Source organism: Symphalangus syndactylus, chromosome 12 (genome assembly GCF_028878055.3).
Source record: "Symphalangus syndactylus isolate Jambi chromosome 12, NHGRI_mSymSyn1-v2.1_pri, whole genome shotgun sequence".
Lineage (NCBI taxonomy): Eukaryota > Metazoa > Chordata > Mammalia > Primates > Hylobatidae > Symphalangus > Symphalangus syndactylus.
Window position 1 is genome coordinate 89,215,455 of NC_072441.2, and position 16,606 is coordinate 89,232,060.

The 16,606-nt window shown below is 46.7% G+C and overlaps 1 protein-coding gene across 3 annotated transcripts; it reads right to left on the reverse strand.

Moving 5' to 3' along the window:
• Positions 1–14,986: 14,986 nt before the first annotated feature.
• On the reverse strand, positions 14,987–16,557 carry TSTD1 (thiosulfate sulfurtransferase like domain containing 1). Of its 3 annotated transcripts, none has more exons than XM_063627140.1 (4): positions 16,236–16,557; positions 15,907–16,029; positions 15,269–15,431; positions 14,987–15,182 (listed from the first exon to the last, which is right to left on the reverse strand). In XM_063627140.1, exons 1-4 carry the CDS (start codon positions 16,309–16,311, stop codon positions 15,131–15,133), a joined length of 414 nt encoding a protein of 137 aa, XP_063483210.1. In that variant the 5' UTR covers positions 16,312–16,557; the 3' UTR covers positions 14,987–15,130. The 3 variants fall into 3 exon arrangements, with proteins under 3 accessions (XP_063483210.1, XP_063483211.1, XP_063483212.1); XM_063627141.1 differs by having other exon boundaries at positions 15,907–15,990; positions 16,236–16,553; XM_063627142.1 differs by lacking the exon at positions 15,907–16,029 and having other exon boundaries at positions 16,236–16,537.
• Between the last annotated feature and the right edge of the window lie 49 nt (positions 16,558–16,606).

Consider the following 16,606-nt stretch of genomic DNA (forward strand, 5'->3'; position numbering starts at 1 on the left):
TCACCTGAGGTCAGTCTGACTAACTGGTGAAACCCCGTCTCTACTAAATACAAAAAAATTAGCCGGGCGTGGTGGCACATGCCTGTAATCTGAGCTACTTGGGAGGCTGAGACTGGAAAATCGCTTGTACCTGGGAGGAGGAGGTTGCTGTGAGCCGAAATCGCGCCATTGCACTCCAGCCTGCTGGGCATCAAGAGCGAAACTCCGTCTCAAAAAAAAAAAAGGAAGGCCGGGCGCGGTGGCTCAAGCTTGTAATCCCAGCACTTTGGGAGGCCGAGGCGGGCGAATCACGAGGTCAGGAGATCGAGACCACGGTGAAACCCCGTCTCTACTAAAAATACAAAAAATTAGCCGGGCGTCGTGGTGGGCGCCTGTAGTCCCAGCTACTCGGAGAGGCTGGGGCAGGAGAATGGCGTGAACCCGGGAGGCGGAGCTTGCAGTGAGCTGAGATTGCGCCACTGCACTCCAGCCTGGGCGACAGAGCGAGACTCTGTCTCAAAAAAAAAAAAAAAAAAAGGAAAAGAAAGAAATTTAAAGTCTTGGAGAAAGGTATATACACTGACAGCTGGGCTCTGTGACGTGTGCCTGTAATCCCAGCTACTCAGGAGGCTGAGGCAGGAGGGGAGGATCACTTAAGGCCAGGAGTTTGAAACCAACCAGGGCAACATAGGGAAAAGACTGTGTGTCTAAGAAATTTTATTTATTTATTTTTGAGATGGAATCTTCCTCTGTCGCCCAGGCTGGAGTGCAGTGGCGCGATCTCTGCTCACTGCAAGCTCCGCCTCCCGGGTTCACGCCATTCTCCTGCCTCAGCCTCCCAAGTAGCTGGGACTACAGGCGCCTGCCACCATGCCCGGCTAATTTTTTTTTTTTTTTTTTTTGTATTTTTAGTGAGACGGGATTTCACCGTGTTAGCCAGGATGGTCTAAATCTCCTGACCTCGTGATCCACCCGCCTCGGCCTCCCAAAGTACTGGGATTACAGGCATGAGCCACCGCCCCCGGCCTATTTATTTATTTTTATTTTTTGTATTTATTTATTTTTTTTGAGACGGAGTTTCACTCTTGTTGCCCAGGCTGGAGTGCAATGGCGCGATCTCGGCACACCGCAACCTCCACCTCCCGGGTTCAAGCGATTCTCCTGCCTCAGCCTCCCTAGCAGCTGGGATTACAGGCATGTGCCACCACACCCGCTAATTTTGTATTTTTAGTAGAGACGGGATTTCTCCATATTGGTCAGGCTGGTCTCGAACTCCCGACCTCAGGTAATCCGCCCGCCTCAGCCTCCCAAAGTGCTGGGGTTACAGGCATGAGCCACCGTGCCTGGCCTTTATTTACTTATTTTATTTTTGAAACAGGGGCTTGCTCTGTTGCCTAGGCTAGAGTGCAGTGGTGCAATCATGGCTCACTGCAACCTCCACCTCCTGGACTCAAGCAATCCTCCCACCTCAGTCTCCTGAGTAGATGGGACCACAGGTGTTGCCACATCCTGCTAATTTTTTCTTTCTTTCTTTTCCTTCCTTCCTTCCTTCATTCCTTCTTTCCTCTCTCTTTTCTTTGTTTTCGTTGTTTTGTTCTGTATACACGATGTCTTGCTATGTAGCTCAGGCTAGTCTTGAACTCCTGAGCTCAAGTGATCCTCCCACCTTAGCCTTCCAAAGTGCTGGGATTATAGGCATGAACCACCATGCCCCGCCAGAAAATTAAATTTAAAATTTTTTTTAAATAAAAAATTAGCTGGGTATGGTGGCGTAACCTGTAATCCTGTACTCCGGAGGCTGAGACAAGAGAATCACTTGTGCCCAGGAGTTCGAACCTGCAGTAAGCTATGATTGCACCACCACACTCCTGCCTGGGCAAAGGAACAAGAAAGATCCCGCCTCTTAAAAATATAAAAATAAATAAAAATAAATTTAAAAAGCATGCATTCACAAATATAATAATAGCCATGTTACACTATTGAGTTATATTCAATTTACAGCATACTAAAATGGGTAAGCCCTTTATTTTCACTTGAACTACTATTAAATTGGGTCTCCCACATCCTATACTTATGCGTTTTTTTTTTCACATGGAGTATTGCTCTTGTTGCCCAGGCTGGAGTGCAATGGCGTGATCTTGGCTCACTGCAACCTCCGCCTCCCGGGTTCAGCCGATTCTCCTGCCTCAGCCTCCCAAGTAGCTGGGATTATAGGCCACCACGCCTGGCTAATTTTGTATTTTTAGTATGCGGGGTTTCTCCATGTTGGTCAGGCTGGTCTCGAACTCCGACCTCAGGTGATCTGCCCAACTTGGCCTCCCAAAGTGTTGGGATTACAGGTGTAAGCCACCGCGTCCAGCCACATTTCTTTCTTAACCAAAGTACATTTTGCATTTATCTCTATTCAATTTTATATTTTCTGTTTTGAAAATATTAGTAATGGACAAGTATACATGAAATAATGTTAATAACTAAAATGAAAAAAGTAAATACAAATAGTGTGCACCTCAGTTATTCCTATATAAAACATCTGCATATACAGTTACAAAGCATGAAGGTATTTTAGAGCATGCAAGTAATTTGATGTTCATCAGATTCTTTTTCCCATAAAGTTGCTTAAATGTATAATAAATGTTAAAATTTCATTGTCATTGACATTTGTTTTCTATAGTCCTTCAAAAAAGCAGATTTGTAAACTACAGACTGATGAGTTTGTCTGTAAAGTAGAAAATTATGGAAGGAATTATTCAACAGCCCCACACACACACAAAAAAATAGACTGTGACTATAGATAGTTCAATAGAAATTCTGCAGAGAAGGCCAGCACAGAAAAGGAGCAACAGCTGTTAAGGGATGTTGAATAAACGCAGAGTAGGTATTTTGTTTAGATGGAAATATTTGTATGCTAATAGCAATGATCCAATAAAGAGCAAGGAAATTAATCATGTGTGGAAAAGAGAGGCCAGGCGCAGTGGCTCATGCCTACAATCCCAGCACTTTGGGAGGCCAAGGCGGGAGTATCGCTTGAGCCCAGGAGTTCCAGACCAGCCTGGGCAACAGAGACCCCTGTCTCTACAAAAAAACAAAAATTAAAAAATGAGCCGGGCATGGCAGTGCCTGTGGTCCCAGCTACTCCAGAGGTTGAGGTGGGAGGATCCTTTGAGCCTGGGAGGTGGAGGCTGCAGTGAGCCATGCTCATGCCACTGTATTCCAGTCTGGGTGACAAAGCAAGACCTTCTCTCAAAAAGGGGGTGGGGGAAGAACAGTTGTGGTATCAAGTAATAGAGGAGAGAAGAGATGGCATCCTGAGCTCAAGTTGAGGGTTAAAAGAAAGCAGAGAAAACTAGCCACCACAATGAGAGAAGCATGTGGTACAGCTTGTAGATTTGTTGGTGAGAAGATAATGGCAATTTCTTTGATTTCTTCAGAGGTAAACTCATTAGCTGAGAGTGCAGAGGAAAAAGGAAGTTTAGGAAATCTAGAGAGAAGGGAGAAGTGGAGACTGAAAAGGTACACACTAGTGACTGGCTCAGTGGCTCACACCTATATAATCCCAGCACTTTGGGAGGCCAGGCCAGGCGGATCACTTGAATTCAAGACCAGCCTGACCAACAAGGTGAAACCCCGTCTCTACTAAAAATATAAAAATTAGCTGGGTGTGGTAGCTCACGCCTGTCATCTCAGCTACTCGGGAGGCTGAGGCACAAGAATCACGTGAACCCAGGAGACAGAGGTTACAGTAAGCAGAGATAGCACCACTACACTCCAGCCTGGGTTACAGAGTGATACTCTGTCTCAAAAAAAAAGGATACACACTAGAGAAGTGTGTTAGAAGCTGGACGTGGTGGCTCACATCTGTAATCCAGCACTTTGGGAGGCCAAGGCAGGCAAATCACATCAGGAGTTCGAGGCCAATGGTTCAAGAGGAGTTCACTGGCCAATATGGTGAAACCCCCGTCTCTACTAAAAATACAAAAATTAGCCAGTCGTGGTGGCGGGCGCCTGTAATCCCAGCTACTTGGGAGGCTGAGGCAGGAGAATCACTTGAACCCAGGAGGCGGAGGTTGCAGTGAGCCAGATCGCGCCACTGCACTCCAGCCTGGGCGACAGAGGGAGACTCTGTCTCAAAAAAAAAAAAAAAAAAAAAAAAGCAACGAAAAATTGCATATCACTTATTACAAGTGACCTGAGCATCTCCCTGGATTAAGAGCCAGTTGTGTCCAGGTGCAGTGGCTCACGCCTATAATCCCAGCACTTTGGGAGGCTGAGGCAGGTGGATCACCTGAGGTCAGGAGTTGGAGACCAGCCTGGCCAACATATAGTAAAACCCTGTCTCTACTAAAAAATACAAAAATTAGCTGGGCATGGTGGTGCACGCCTGTAGTCCCAGCTACTTGAGAAGCTGAGGCAGAAGAATCGCTTGAACCTGGGAGGCGGAGGTTGCAGTGAGCCGAGATCATGCCACTGCACTCCAGCCTGGGTGACAGAGCAAGACTGTCTCTCCGGGCCGGGCGTGGTGGCTCACGCTTGTAATCCCAGCACTTTGGGAGGCCGAGGCGGGCGGATCACGAGGTCAGGAGATCGAGACCACGGTGAAACCCCGTCTCTACTAAAAAATACAAAAAAAAAAATTAGCCAGGCGTGGTGACAGGCGCCTGTAGTCCCAGCTACTCGGACAGGCTGAGGCAGGAGAATGGCGTGAACCCGGGAGGCGGAGCTTGCAGTGAGCCGAGATTGCGCCACTGCACTCCAGCCTGGGCAACAGAGCGAGACTCCGTCTCAAAAAAAAAAAAAGACTGTCTCTCCAAAAAAAAAAAAAAAAAAAGAGCCAGTGGTATTCTGTGAATTGTCCCTTCATACGCTTTGCTCATTTTTAAATTAGGATAGTTGTTTTTTCCTGATCCATTTGTACATGTTCTTTATATATCCAAGGAATTAGCTATTTGCGTATGCTCTGAATTGATTTCCCCAGTTTGCTGTTTCTCTTTTGGCTTGACTTCTGTGGACGTGTGTGTTTCCCATGCAGAAGGCTTTGGCTTGTTTGTTTTGTTCTTTATCAGCATTTTATGGTTTCTAAATTTTGAGTCATAGTTAAAAATATTTTCACCACTTTAAGGTAATGAAAGAGTTTGTACTAGTTTGTTCTCATGCTGCTAATAAAGACATACCTGAGACTGGGTAATTTATAAAGGAAAGAGGTTTAATTGACTCACAGTTCCACATGGCTGGGGATGTCTCACAATCATGGGGGAAGGCAAATGAGGAGCAAAGTCACGTCTTACATGGCAGCAGGGAAGACAGCTTGTGTAGGGGAACTCCCCTTTATAAAACCATCAGATCTTGTAACATGTATTCACAGGCCGGGCGCTGTGGCTCACGCCTGTAATCCCAGCACTTTGGGAGGCCGAGGCGGGCGGATCACGAGGTCAGGAGATCGAGACCATCCTGGCTAACATGGTGAAACCCCGTCTCTACTAAAAATACAAAAAATTAGCCGGGCGAGGTGGCGGGCGCCTGTAGTCCCAGCTACTCGGGAGTCTGAGGCAGGAGAATGGCGTGAATCCGGGAGGTGGAGCTTGCAGTGAGCCGAGATCGTGCCACTGCACTCCAGCCTGGGCGACAGAGCCAGACTCCGTCTCAAAAAAAAAAAAACATGTATTCACTATCATGAGTATAGCATAGGAAAGACCTGTCCCCATGATTCAATTATCTCCCACGGGGTCCGTCCTACAACATGTGGTAATTATGGGAGCTACAGTTCAACATGAGATTTTGGTGGCGACACAGCCAAACCATACCAGAGGTCTTCTTCTTAATAGTTTACATTTTTTGCTTTTTTTTTTTTTTTAGATGGAGTCTTGCTCTGTCGCCCAGGCTGGAGTGCAGTGGCGCAATCTCGGCTCACTGCAAGCTCCGCCTCCCAGGTTCATGCCATTCTCCTGCCTCAGCCTCCCAAGTAGCTGGGACTACAGGCACCTGCCACCATGCCTGGCTAATTTTTTTTTTTTTTTTGAGACAGAGTCTCACTCTGTCACCCAGGCTGGAGTGCAGTGGTGGGATCTCGGCTCACTGCAACCTCCACCTCCTGGGTTCCAGCAATTCTGCCTCAGGCTCCCAAGTAGCTAGGATTACAGGCGTGCACCACCACGCTCGGCTAATTTTTGTATTTTTAGTATAGATGGGGTTTCACCATGTTGTCCAGGATACTCTTGATCTCCTGACCTCGTGATCCACCTGCCTCAGCCTCCCAAAGTGCAGGGATTATAGGTGTGAGCCACCGCACCTGGCCTTTTTTTTTTTTTTTTTTTTTGAGACGAAGTTTCACTCTTGTTGCCCAGGCTGGAGTGAAATGGCCCAATCTCAGCCCACCCTTCCGCCTCCCAGGTTCAAGTGATTCTCCTGTTTCAACTTCCTGAGTAGATGGGATTATAGGCATGCGCCACCACGCCCAGCTAATTTTGTATTTTTTTAGTAGAGACAAAGTTTCTCCATGTTGGTCAGGCTGGTTTCGAACTCCCGACCTCAGGTGATCCGCCTGTCTCATCCTCCCAAAGTGCTGGGATTACAGGCGTGAGCCACCATGCCCAGCCGACATATTTTACTTTCAATCTTTCATCCATTTGAAATTTATCTTAGTATGGAGTATGGGGTACAAAACCCATCTGTATATCCATTCACATTGTTTTAATTACTAAGAATTTATTTCATTCATTTCATTCATTTATTTATTTAGAGGCAGGGGTCTCACTATGTTGTCCAGGCTAGCCTCAAACTCTCGGTCCCAAGCAATCCTCCCACCTCAGCCTTCTGAGTAGCTGGGACTAGAGTTGTGTACCACCAAGCCCAGCTAATGAATCATATATTCAGGGGAGTCAAATCTTTTGGCTTCCCTGGGCCACACTGGAAGAATTGTCTTGGGCTACACATAAAATACACTAATACTGGCTGGGTGCAGTGGCTCACACCTGTAATCCCAGCATTCTGGGAAGCCAAGGCGGGTGGATTATTTGAGGTCAGGAGTTCGAGACCAGTCTGGCCAAAATGGGGAAACCTTGTCCCTACTAAAAATACAAAAATTAGGTGGGCATTGTGGCAAGTGCCTGGAGTCCCAGCTACTCGGGAGGCTGAAGCAGGAGAATCACTTGAACCCAGGAAGCAGAGGTTGCAGTGAGCCAAGATTGTGACACTGTACTCCGGCCTCACACACACCCACACACACACAAATATTATAATGTTTTAAGAAAGTTTATGAATTTGTGTTGGGCTGTATTCAAAGCTGTCCTGGGCCATGTGTGGCCCACAGGCCATGGGTTGGACAAGCTTGATATATATGAATAGCTGGTGGGGCTTGCTACCCCTCATTGATGTTCTTTTTCAAGCTTTTCTGGTTATTCTTGTTTTCAACTAAACATCATGATATATTTACAAAGTTGAGTCTTCCTATCCAAGAACCTTTTAAGTCTTTTCTTTTCTTTTTTTTTTTTTTTTTTTGTGACAGAGTCTCACTCTGTCGCCCAGGCTGTAGTGGCACGATCTCAGCTCACTGCAACCTGCACCTCCTGGGTTCAAGCGATTCTCTTGCCTCAGCCTCCCTAGTAGCTGGGATTACAGGCGCGCACCACCACGCCTGGCCAATTTTTGTATTTTCAGTAGAGACAGGGTTTCACCATGTTGGCCAGGCTGGTCTTGAACTCCTGACCTCAAGTGATCCACCCACCTCAGCCTCCCAGAGTGCTAGGATTACAGGCGTGAGCCACCGCACCCAGCCAAGTCTTTTCATTTTTACAAGTCTAATTTTAGGTCTTTTTTTGTATTTCTACCATTTTCTTCATACAGGCCTTAAACTTTCTTAATAAGTATATTCCTAGTTATGCAAAGGAATGATGACAATTAAGAATCATGTATAGAATCTAAACTCAATTAGGAGGAAAACACAGGCATGAGGAAAGTTGTAAAAATTTGGTAAGGTCAATTAATTGAAGGATTTGATAGGTTCAAGCATATGATTAGGAATGGAAATGCTATTAGAATGAGCTGGAAGGATTTCTTATTGGGAAATACCATCAGGCCTAGTTTCTTAGGACTTTCCATTTTCTTGGCTTATCTTCACTTTAAAGTCCCTGGCCATGAGCTCAACATGTATTTTCTTTGAATTTTAAAAATCTGTTTTCCTGTAGTCTACTTCTTGTGTCTAACTGTGCTTAGTGTTTTTTTTTTCCTTTGGTTAATATGAATTTCAGGAGGCATGATCTATTATTTCTCATGTAAATACTAACCAAAATCGAAGTGGTATAGTTGTACTAATAGCAGATAAAATGGATTTGAAGGTAGGAAGCATCCCCAGGGATAAAGAGGGACACAGTGAGAAAGGGATTAATCCAGGAGGGAAGCATAACAATTCTAAATTTGTATACATCAAATAACATAGCCTCCAAAATATATAAAGTAAAACTGACAGAACTAAAAAGAAAAATGGACAAATCCAAATCATGGTGCAGTGGCTCATGCCTGTAATCCCAACACTTTGGGAGGCCGAGGTGGGAGGACTGCTTGAGCCCAGGAGTTCAAGACCAGCCTGGGCAACAGAGCAGGAACTTGTCTCAAAAAAAAAAAAAAAAAGAGAGAGAGAGAGAAAGAAAGAAAGAAAAAGGGAAGGAAAAGGAAGGGGAGGGGAGGGGAGCGGAGGGAAGGGAGAATGAAGGCCAAAAAAAAAAAGGAGAGCTAGATTTGAACAACATAATTTAGTAAACTGGACCTAACTGACATATATAGAACACTGCACCCAAAAGCTGCAGAATACACCTTCTTTTCAAGTGTTCAGTGACCATTTACAAAAACTGGCCATAAAGCAAATCTCAACACATTTTAAATGATTCAGATCATACAGTATATATTTTCCTACTGAGTACCTTTCATATGCCAGGTTATAGTTTTACTGTTGGCCATACAATAATAAAATAAATAGTCCCTCCTCTTAGAGAGCTCAGGCTATTTTGCTCCCCCTCACCCCCACCCACTTCAATAAGCTGGTCTGGAAAGCTCAGTCTAAAGTGGGAAGAGCCATGCAATGTGATAAGTGCTACAATAGAGGTACACACTTTATCCATTTTTCCCATGTCTTATGTCCTTCATGGAATTCAGTTATATAATTTTATCTGGTTATTTTTCTCCCCTCTTCTTCAGTTTAAAAGCCATCTTGATGAGAACAACAAGTCTTATGCCAAAAAAATTCTGCTAATTCTTGTGAAATTCAGAGTGGTACAAAGGAGACTGGAAACTTCTCAAACAGGGAAAATGGCAAGTAAAGGCCAGGGTCAGGAAGGAGTAGGGCCTACTTAGGACACGAAGAAAACCAGCTTGTGGGGAGCAGCCACTGGAAGATAAATTTGGAAAGGCAAGGTGACACCAGATCTAGACTACAGATTGCTCAAAAGGCCAGGCTGAGACAAGTGCTTGAGCCACTAGATAACAAGGACCTATTATAAATTATCAATTCTGACTAAGATAAAAATGTTATTTTAAGATCAGGCAGGCAGTGATTCTTCAGAAAGGCTGAAATTAGAAGATTCTGAAGGTCAGAAGGCTAGTGAGGCTCAGCAGACACCTACCGAGAAGTCATGTTTGAGGCACTGGAGGTAAGGAAGTGAAAGCCAGTCCCTGCCTTTGAGAAACTCACAATCAATTAGGAGAGACAAAAAAATGAAAAACAAAAATGTGGTGTAATAGAAATGATGACACAAGTTTGTGGTAAATATAAACCTGGGAGAGATACAGGATGAAAGGGCAGAGTTTAATTTAGTATGAAGAGGAAGGTGTAAGGCAAGAGAAGTGCATACAGCTGGTAAACTCCAGGACTTCAACCTCACCTGCTGAAATAGTTGTGAGGAAAGGGAAAGAGAATTTTAAAAGGCAAGATAATGGCTTGGAACAGCCTATCGGGGTTATGAACCAAACAGCTAATGAAGGAGAAAGAAGAATGTTCTCTTAATGTTGATCAAGCCAGAGGGCATGGTTATGTAATGAGCCAGGTCCGTTTACTTCCAGGATTCTCTCTAAACCTCATCAGTTATAAAACTGAAGAAAGCAGCTGGGCGCGGTGGCTCACGCCTGTAACCCCAGCACCTTGGGAGGCAGGCGGATCACAAGGTCGGGAGTTTGAGAGCAGCCTGGCCAATATGGTGAAACCCGATCTCTACTAAAAATACAAAAATTAGCTGGGCGTGGTGGCGGGCGCCTGTAGTCCCAGCTACTTGGGAGCCTGAGGTAAGAGAGTAAGTTGAACGCGGGAGGCGGAGCTTGCAGTGAGCCAAGATTGCACCACTGCACCACTCTAGCCTGGGTGACAGAGCCAGACTCCGTCTCAAAAACAAAACAAAACAAAAAAAACCTGAAGAAAGCAAATGGTCTAAGTTGACAGGCCAAGAAGGGGGCTTGAGAGCTACTTTTTTTTTTTTTTTTTGAGACAGGGTCTCACTCTGTCACGCAAGCTGCAGTGCAGTGCATAATCATGGCTCACTGCAGTCTCAACCTCCTGGTCTTAAGCAATCCTCCTGCCTCAGCGTCCTAAGTAGCTGGGACTACAGGAGTGTACCACCACACCCAGCTAATTTTTTGTAGAGACAGGTCACACTATCTTGCCCAGGCTGGTCTTGAACTATTTGCCTCAGGCAATCCTCTTGCATCAGCCTCCCAAAGTGCTGGTATTACAGGCGTGAGCCACCACACCTGGCTAAAACTTACTTTATGGTGATAAAAGATAAAGTGGTTACCTAGAAAGGGGGTAGGGTGGGATTGACTAGAAAAGGCCACCTAGAGATATTCTGGGGATTTCGGTGCTCAAGGTTGTGTTTAGGATGGTGGTTACAAGTGAGTATATTCAAAATTCAGTGAATTGTACATTTTGGCCAGGCACGGTGGCTCATGCCTGTAATCCCAGCACTTTGGGAGGCCAAGGCGGGCGGATCACCTGAGGTCAGGAGTTCGAGACCAGCCTGACCAACATGGAGAAAACCTGTCTCTATTAAAAATACAAAATTAGCCGGGCGCGGTGACGCATGCCTATAATCCCAGCTACTCAGGAGGCTGAGGCCTCCTTGAAGGCCACTTGAACCCGGGAGGCAGAGGTTGTGGTGAGCCAAGATCACACCCTTGCACTCCAGCCTGGGCAACAAGAGCAAAACTCTGTCGAAAGAAAGAAAGAAAGAAAGAAAGAAAGAAAGAAAGAAAGAAAGAAAGAAAGAAAGAGAGAGAGAGAGAGAGAGAGAGAAAGGAAGGAAGGAAGGAAGGAAGAGAGAGAGAGAGAGAGAGAAAGGAAGGAAGGAAGGAAGGAAGGAAGGAAGGAAGGAAGGAAGGAAGAAAGAAAGAAAGAAAGAAAGAAAGAAAGAAAGAAAGAAAGAAAGAAAGAAAGAAAGAAAGGGGAAAGAAAGAAAGAAAGAGGGGAGGGGAGGGAAGGAAGGAAGGAAGGAAGGAAGGAAGGAAGGAAGGAAGGAAGGAAGGAAAGAAAGAAAGAATATTCCGGTCGAGTGCAGTGGCTTACGCCTGTAATCCCAGCACTTTGAGAGGCTAAGGTGGGCGGATTACCTGAGGTTGGGAGTTTGAGACGAGCCTGACCAACATGGAGAAATCCCATCTCTACTAAAAATACAAAATTAGCCAGGCATGGTGGCACATGTCTGTAATCCCAGCTACTTGGGAGGCTGAGGCAGGAGAATCACTTGAACCCGGAAGGCAGAGTTTGCAGTGAGCTGAGATCGCCCCATTGCACTGCAGCCTGGGCAACAAGAGCGAAACTCTGTCTCACAAAAAAATAGACCATTCCAACTGGCCCACTATCCTCAATGGATACCTCAATGGCGAGTTTGTGGGGGGCTGTGACATTCTTATGCATATGTACTAGAATGGGTACCTGGTGGAAGAACTGAAAAAGCTAGGGATCCGTTCTGCCCTTTTAGATGAAAAGAAAGACCAAGACTCCAAGTGAGGGCGCCTGGGCCTCATTGAACAGAGAGAGGGCCGTTCATGTCAGAGAGAGGGCCGTTCATGTCAGAGACTCCCTACCAGAAAAGCCTTACCGATTTTGGTTTTCATTACTGAGACAACTGCTTGCACTGATCATTTCAGTTCATGAGCAGTCTAGTGATTTTAGTTTGTCTGGTGTTTGGGTTAAGAGTATTTTATTGTGAACTTAATTACAACCACTGCACTGTAATAATTAATGCTATATTATGATATTGTTGCAAACAAAATTCATTCTTATATTGTCATTTATTCTTTGCTCGATTCAGGAGTTAAAGTAGGAGCTTTGAAATCATTATTATTCATGACCCCTCTTGCAGACTGTGTCAGTCTGCAAAGACAGTATCTTCCTCCAAATTTTGTGTAGCTTGTTATGGAAAATGGACTAAAAAGAAACTGTGATAACTGGGGCGTTGTTTTTTTTAAAATAAACTGCCAACCACAGGGTAAAAAAAAAAAAGAATTGTGCTTTTTTTTCTTTTTTTTTTTTTTGAGACAGAGTCTTGCTCTGTCGCCCAGGCTGGAGTACAGTCTCGTGACCTCGGCTCACTGCAACCTTTGCCTCCTGGGTTCAAGCAATTCTCATGCCTATGCCTTAGCCTCCCAAGTAGCTGGGACTGCAGGCAAGCACCACCAGGCCCAGCTAATTTTTGCATTTTTAGTAGAGACAGGGTTTCGCCATGTTGGCCAGGCTGGTCTTGAACTCCTGGCCTCAAGAGATCCGCCCGCCTCGGCTTCCCAAAGTGCTAGGATTACAGGCGTGAACCACCATACTGGGCCAAGAATTGTGCATTTTATTGTTAAGTAAATTATGCCTCAATAATAATAATAAAATGCTATAACCAAATTATAATAAAGACCTGTGGAGGGGAAAACAGAAGACTAGAAGAGTTAAGACAAAACAAAGAAGGAAATAAGGCCCAGAAGAAACTTCCCAACCTTTCTGAAAACCAAAACGTTTTGGGTATTTGGGGAAAGGGTAACTGACACTATTTGCCAGACTCTCAGTTAGACTCTTTCATGTATTTCAACTTTATCTCCAAATTCAACAATGTCTGGCTAAACTCAGACAGTAATGTGGTAAGATGAGCCCAGGGAAAAAGTGGGATAGCTCTGTGACAGGGAAGCTGGAGAGCCCAGAGGAATAGCAGATTTCATTGTGTATGGAGTGCATACTGTGAGATAAAAGATGTAGGAGGGGCCAGGTGCGGTGGCTCACTCCTGTAATCTCAGTACTTTGGGAGGCAGAGGCAGGCAGATCACCTGAGGTCGGGAGTTCAAGACCAGCCTGACCAACATGGTGAAACCTCATCTCTACTAAAAATACAAAATTAGCTGGGTATGGTGGCACATGTCTGAAATCCCAGCTACTCAGGAGGCTGAGGCAGGAGAATTGCTTGAACCCGGGAGGCAGAGGCTGTGGTGAGTCGAGATCGCGCCATTGCACTCCAGCCTGGGCAACAAGAGCAAAACTCCGTCTCAAAAATAAATGAATGAATGAATGAATGAATGTAGGAGGGCTGGGTATAGTGGAGAAGGCAGAAGGGAAGAAAAGGAGGTGAGAGACAGGCAAGGAATGCAGGAAATGCCTGAAAGAAGTTCTTCAGAGGCATGAAAAATCAGAAAACTGGATTCATTTCTGACTCAATCTTCTCTTCCACAGATTAAAGAATACATTTTCCAAAAATCAAACTTAAGAAGTAAAAACTCTGCCACGAAAATATTTAAAATGTATTATGCATCAAACTATACACTATACTAGAGGGAAGTCATATACCTACTGTGTAGTGCTGAATTTTGTTTCAGTAAGCGTGTGTAATTTCATCTTTTTAACCAATTAAATTTTAGTTTTTTTGAGACTGAGTCTCTCTCTGTCACCCAGTGCAGTGGCACGATCTCAGCTCACTGCAACATCTGCCTCCTGGGTTCAGGCAATTTTCCTGCCTCAGCCTCCCAAGTAGCTGGGACTACAGGTGTGCACCACCACACCTGGCTAATTTTTTTATTTTTGGTAGAGATGGGGTTTCACCATGCTGGGCAGGCTGGTCTCAAACTCCTGACCTCAGGTGACCCGCCGCCTCGGCCTCCTAAAGTGCTGGGATTACAGGCATGAGCCACCGTGCCTGGCCAACCAATTAAATTTGTTAAATCCAGTATAAGGGATCAGTGTTGATAAAAACTGAAACCTGAGGCCAGACGCGGTGGCTCACGCCTGTAATCTCAGCACTTTGGGAGGCCAAGGCGGGCGGATCACGAGGTCAGGAGATTGAGACCATCCTGGCTAACACGGTGAAACCCCGTCTCTACTAAAAAAAATACAAAAAATTAGCCGGGCATGGTGGTGGGTGCCTGTAGTCCCAGCTACTCAGGACCCTGAGCCGAGATCGTGCCACTGCACTCCAGCCTGGGCCACAGAGCAAGACTCTGTCTCAAAAAAAAAAAAAAAAAAAAAGAAACCTGGTTTTGGTGGCACAGGAAAGGCTCCTCACACCTGTAATCTGTGCATGACACATCAGTAGGGATGAAGGGTGCCATCCATTCCCTCACCCAAAGGCCTGGGATTGCCCTTTCACCTCCTCAATCCATGGACAAAGCAGCCATAGACAATAACCAAAGTTCACAGCAGCACAGCCAGTTGGGACCATAGTTTGCTGACCTCTGGTCTACAGCAGTGGTACCTGCTTCTGGCTGTATATGAGAACCACTCCAGGGGCCCATAAAGCCACTAATGCTCAGGCTCCACTCTCCATATTCTGAATTAAAAAATAAAACAAACAAAAAAACCTACTAGGTGATTCTGATGTGCATTCTGGGCTGAAAACAGCTATTCTAGAAGAACTGTACATTCAGGAAACTGCTAGAATGTTGCATGTGGGGAGTGCTAGGGGGAAGCAGATGAATGCTGCGAAATGATGATCCAGGGCTGAATTGAGGTCTAGATAAAGATTAGAACTGTTTTCAGTCCACCTGACACATTAAGTGCTTCGAATCCTTTGATTAAATGTTCTTTATTTGATGCTTTTGTGTGCACAACACTATAAGGACTTGCCCAACTCACCAAGTCAGCCCGTTCACACCCTTAGTTAAGGTGGCCATTAAGGGGCCAGGGGGTGGCAATCAGTAAGTTGCCTCCTGCCTAACTCTCTTTCTCCAACCATTCTCTATAGGCCCCAGCGTAGTTGCGAGCCCTGTGGAGACAAAGAAGCATGAGAGACGGACAGGAATGACAGGCAGTCCCCATCACCTCCCAGCTAGCAGCCACACCTCCCCGTACCCAGTGTATCCAAGACTCCGGGCCAGCTGCGTGGCCTGGAGGCCCCGCTTGCCCATCTGACAAAAGAAAACGAGATGCTCATCTTCCAGCTTTGGCTTCTCAGCAGAGTATAAAGCCTGGAAGGCAGCTGGCTCCATCTGCAGAGCACTCTCCAACTCGGACACTGGAGGAGTGGAGAGCGTAGAAGGGAAAGCTAGCAGTTTGGCACTCAGGTTCGGAAGCTGGACCTGGAAAGGCTAGGTCCTGGGGACCCCCAAACAACATATGATAACCATCCCCTACCCCCACCCCAATTTCAAGGACCAGAAACCGACAACTTTTGAATGCAAGCCACTCCCCAAGCTGTGAGAAGGCGGGGAGGGATGCCCCCTCAGGCGTCCAGACTTGGGGAGGTCAAGAGAACCTGGTCTGCCCCTCTCCTCTCCGCCTGCTGTCTTCTCAAACTGGATGGGCCAGTTCCGATGCCAAGATCCGCCCCCCATCAGTCCTTCCTACGGAAGCTGAGGGCTGGCTCCCGGGAATGCAGGACCTCCATAATCAGTGCCTTCCCCATTCCATCCTAAATGAGGTCGCATTGGCAAAGAACCTCCTGAACGGTCTCTATTGCACCACCTGGGCGTCCCCTCTCCACCCTATACCCGGGATGTTGAGCGCCCCTGGGATGGTCCCAGCTGCCGCCTCCTCGCGAGTGCGCACGTCGAAGAGCCGGGCCCGGCCGGAGGCTAGGAGTGAACGGAGTTCAGGGAGAGACACCGTGGGCGCTGAGGAAAGGGCGCAACAGCCTTTAGGAGAGGGGACCTAGGAGTCACGGCCGCCATGGCATCCCCTCACCTGGCAGCGCCCCTCCCCGGTAGGGTGTGCACGAAGACCCCTCAGCCACGCCCCTTCGCTCCCCCACCCCACTCCCTGCCACGCCTCAACCCAGGGGACCAAGAGGACCGCGGCCCCAGGCATCCCCCGCAGGTACCTCCAGCCATGGTGTGCGCAGCAACCGCGAATCTCCGGAGTGCGGCCCTGGCCCGCCCTCTCGGCGCCTGCAGCATCTCCCTCTCCCTCCCAGAGCTGAGACCGGATCCGGAAGCGAGGGCACCGCCTCCCGCACCGCCCCCGCAGCACCTGTTCGCTGCGCCTCTAGCACCAACCTACCGCAGAAGCCCTTAACATTCTCTAGCGTGGGCCAAAAACGACACACCAGTCTGGTCCAGGAACCAGGACTCCGGGTAATAAATGCAGGAGAAGCACCCCACCCAGAACTTGGCACAGCCCTTACTGGTCAAAGAGCAATGTGCCCCTCCCTTCTAGCCTGTGGCCCACAAAAGGAAGAAAAACAGACAACTG

Coding starts and splice junctions, on each gene's coding strand:
- TSTD1 (XM_063627140.1), bottom strand. CDS start 16,311: ATGCTGCAGGCGCCGAGAGGGCGGGCCAGGGCCGCACTCCGGAGATTC. Junction 16,030..16,235: donor TGCGCACACCATGGCTGGAG/GTACCTGCGGGG, acceptor CCCTTTCCTCAG/CGCCCACGGTGTCTCTCCCT. Junction 15,183..15,268: donor CGGAGTCTTGGATACACTGG/GTACGGGGAGGT, acceptor TTGTCTCCACAG/GGCTCGCAACTACGCTGGGG.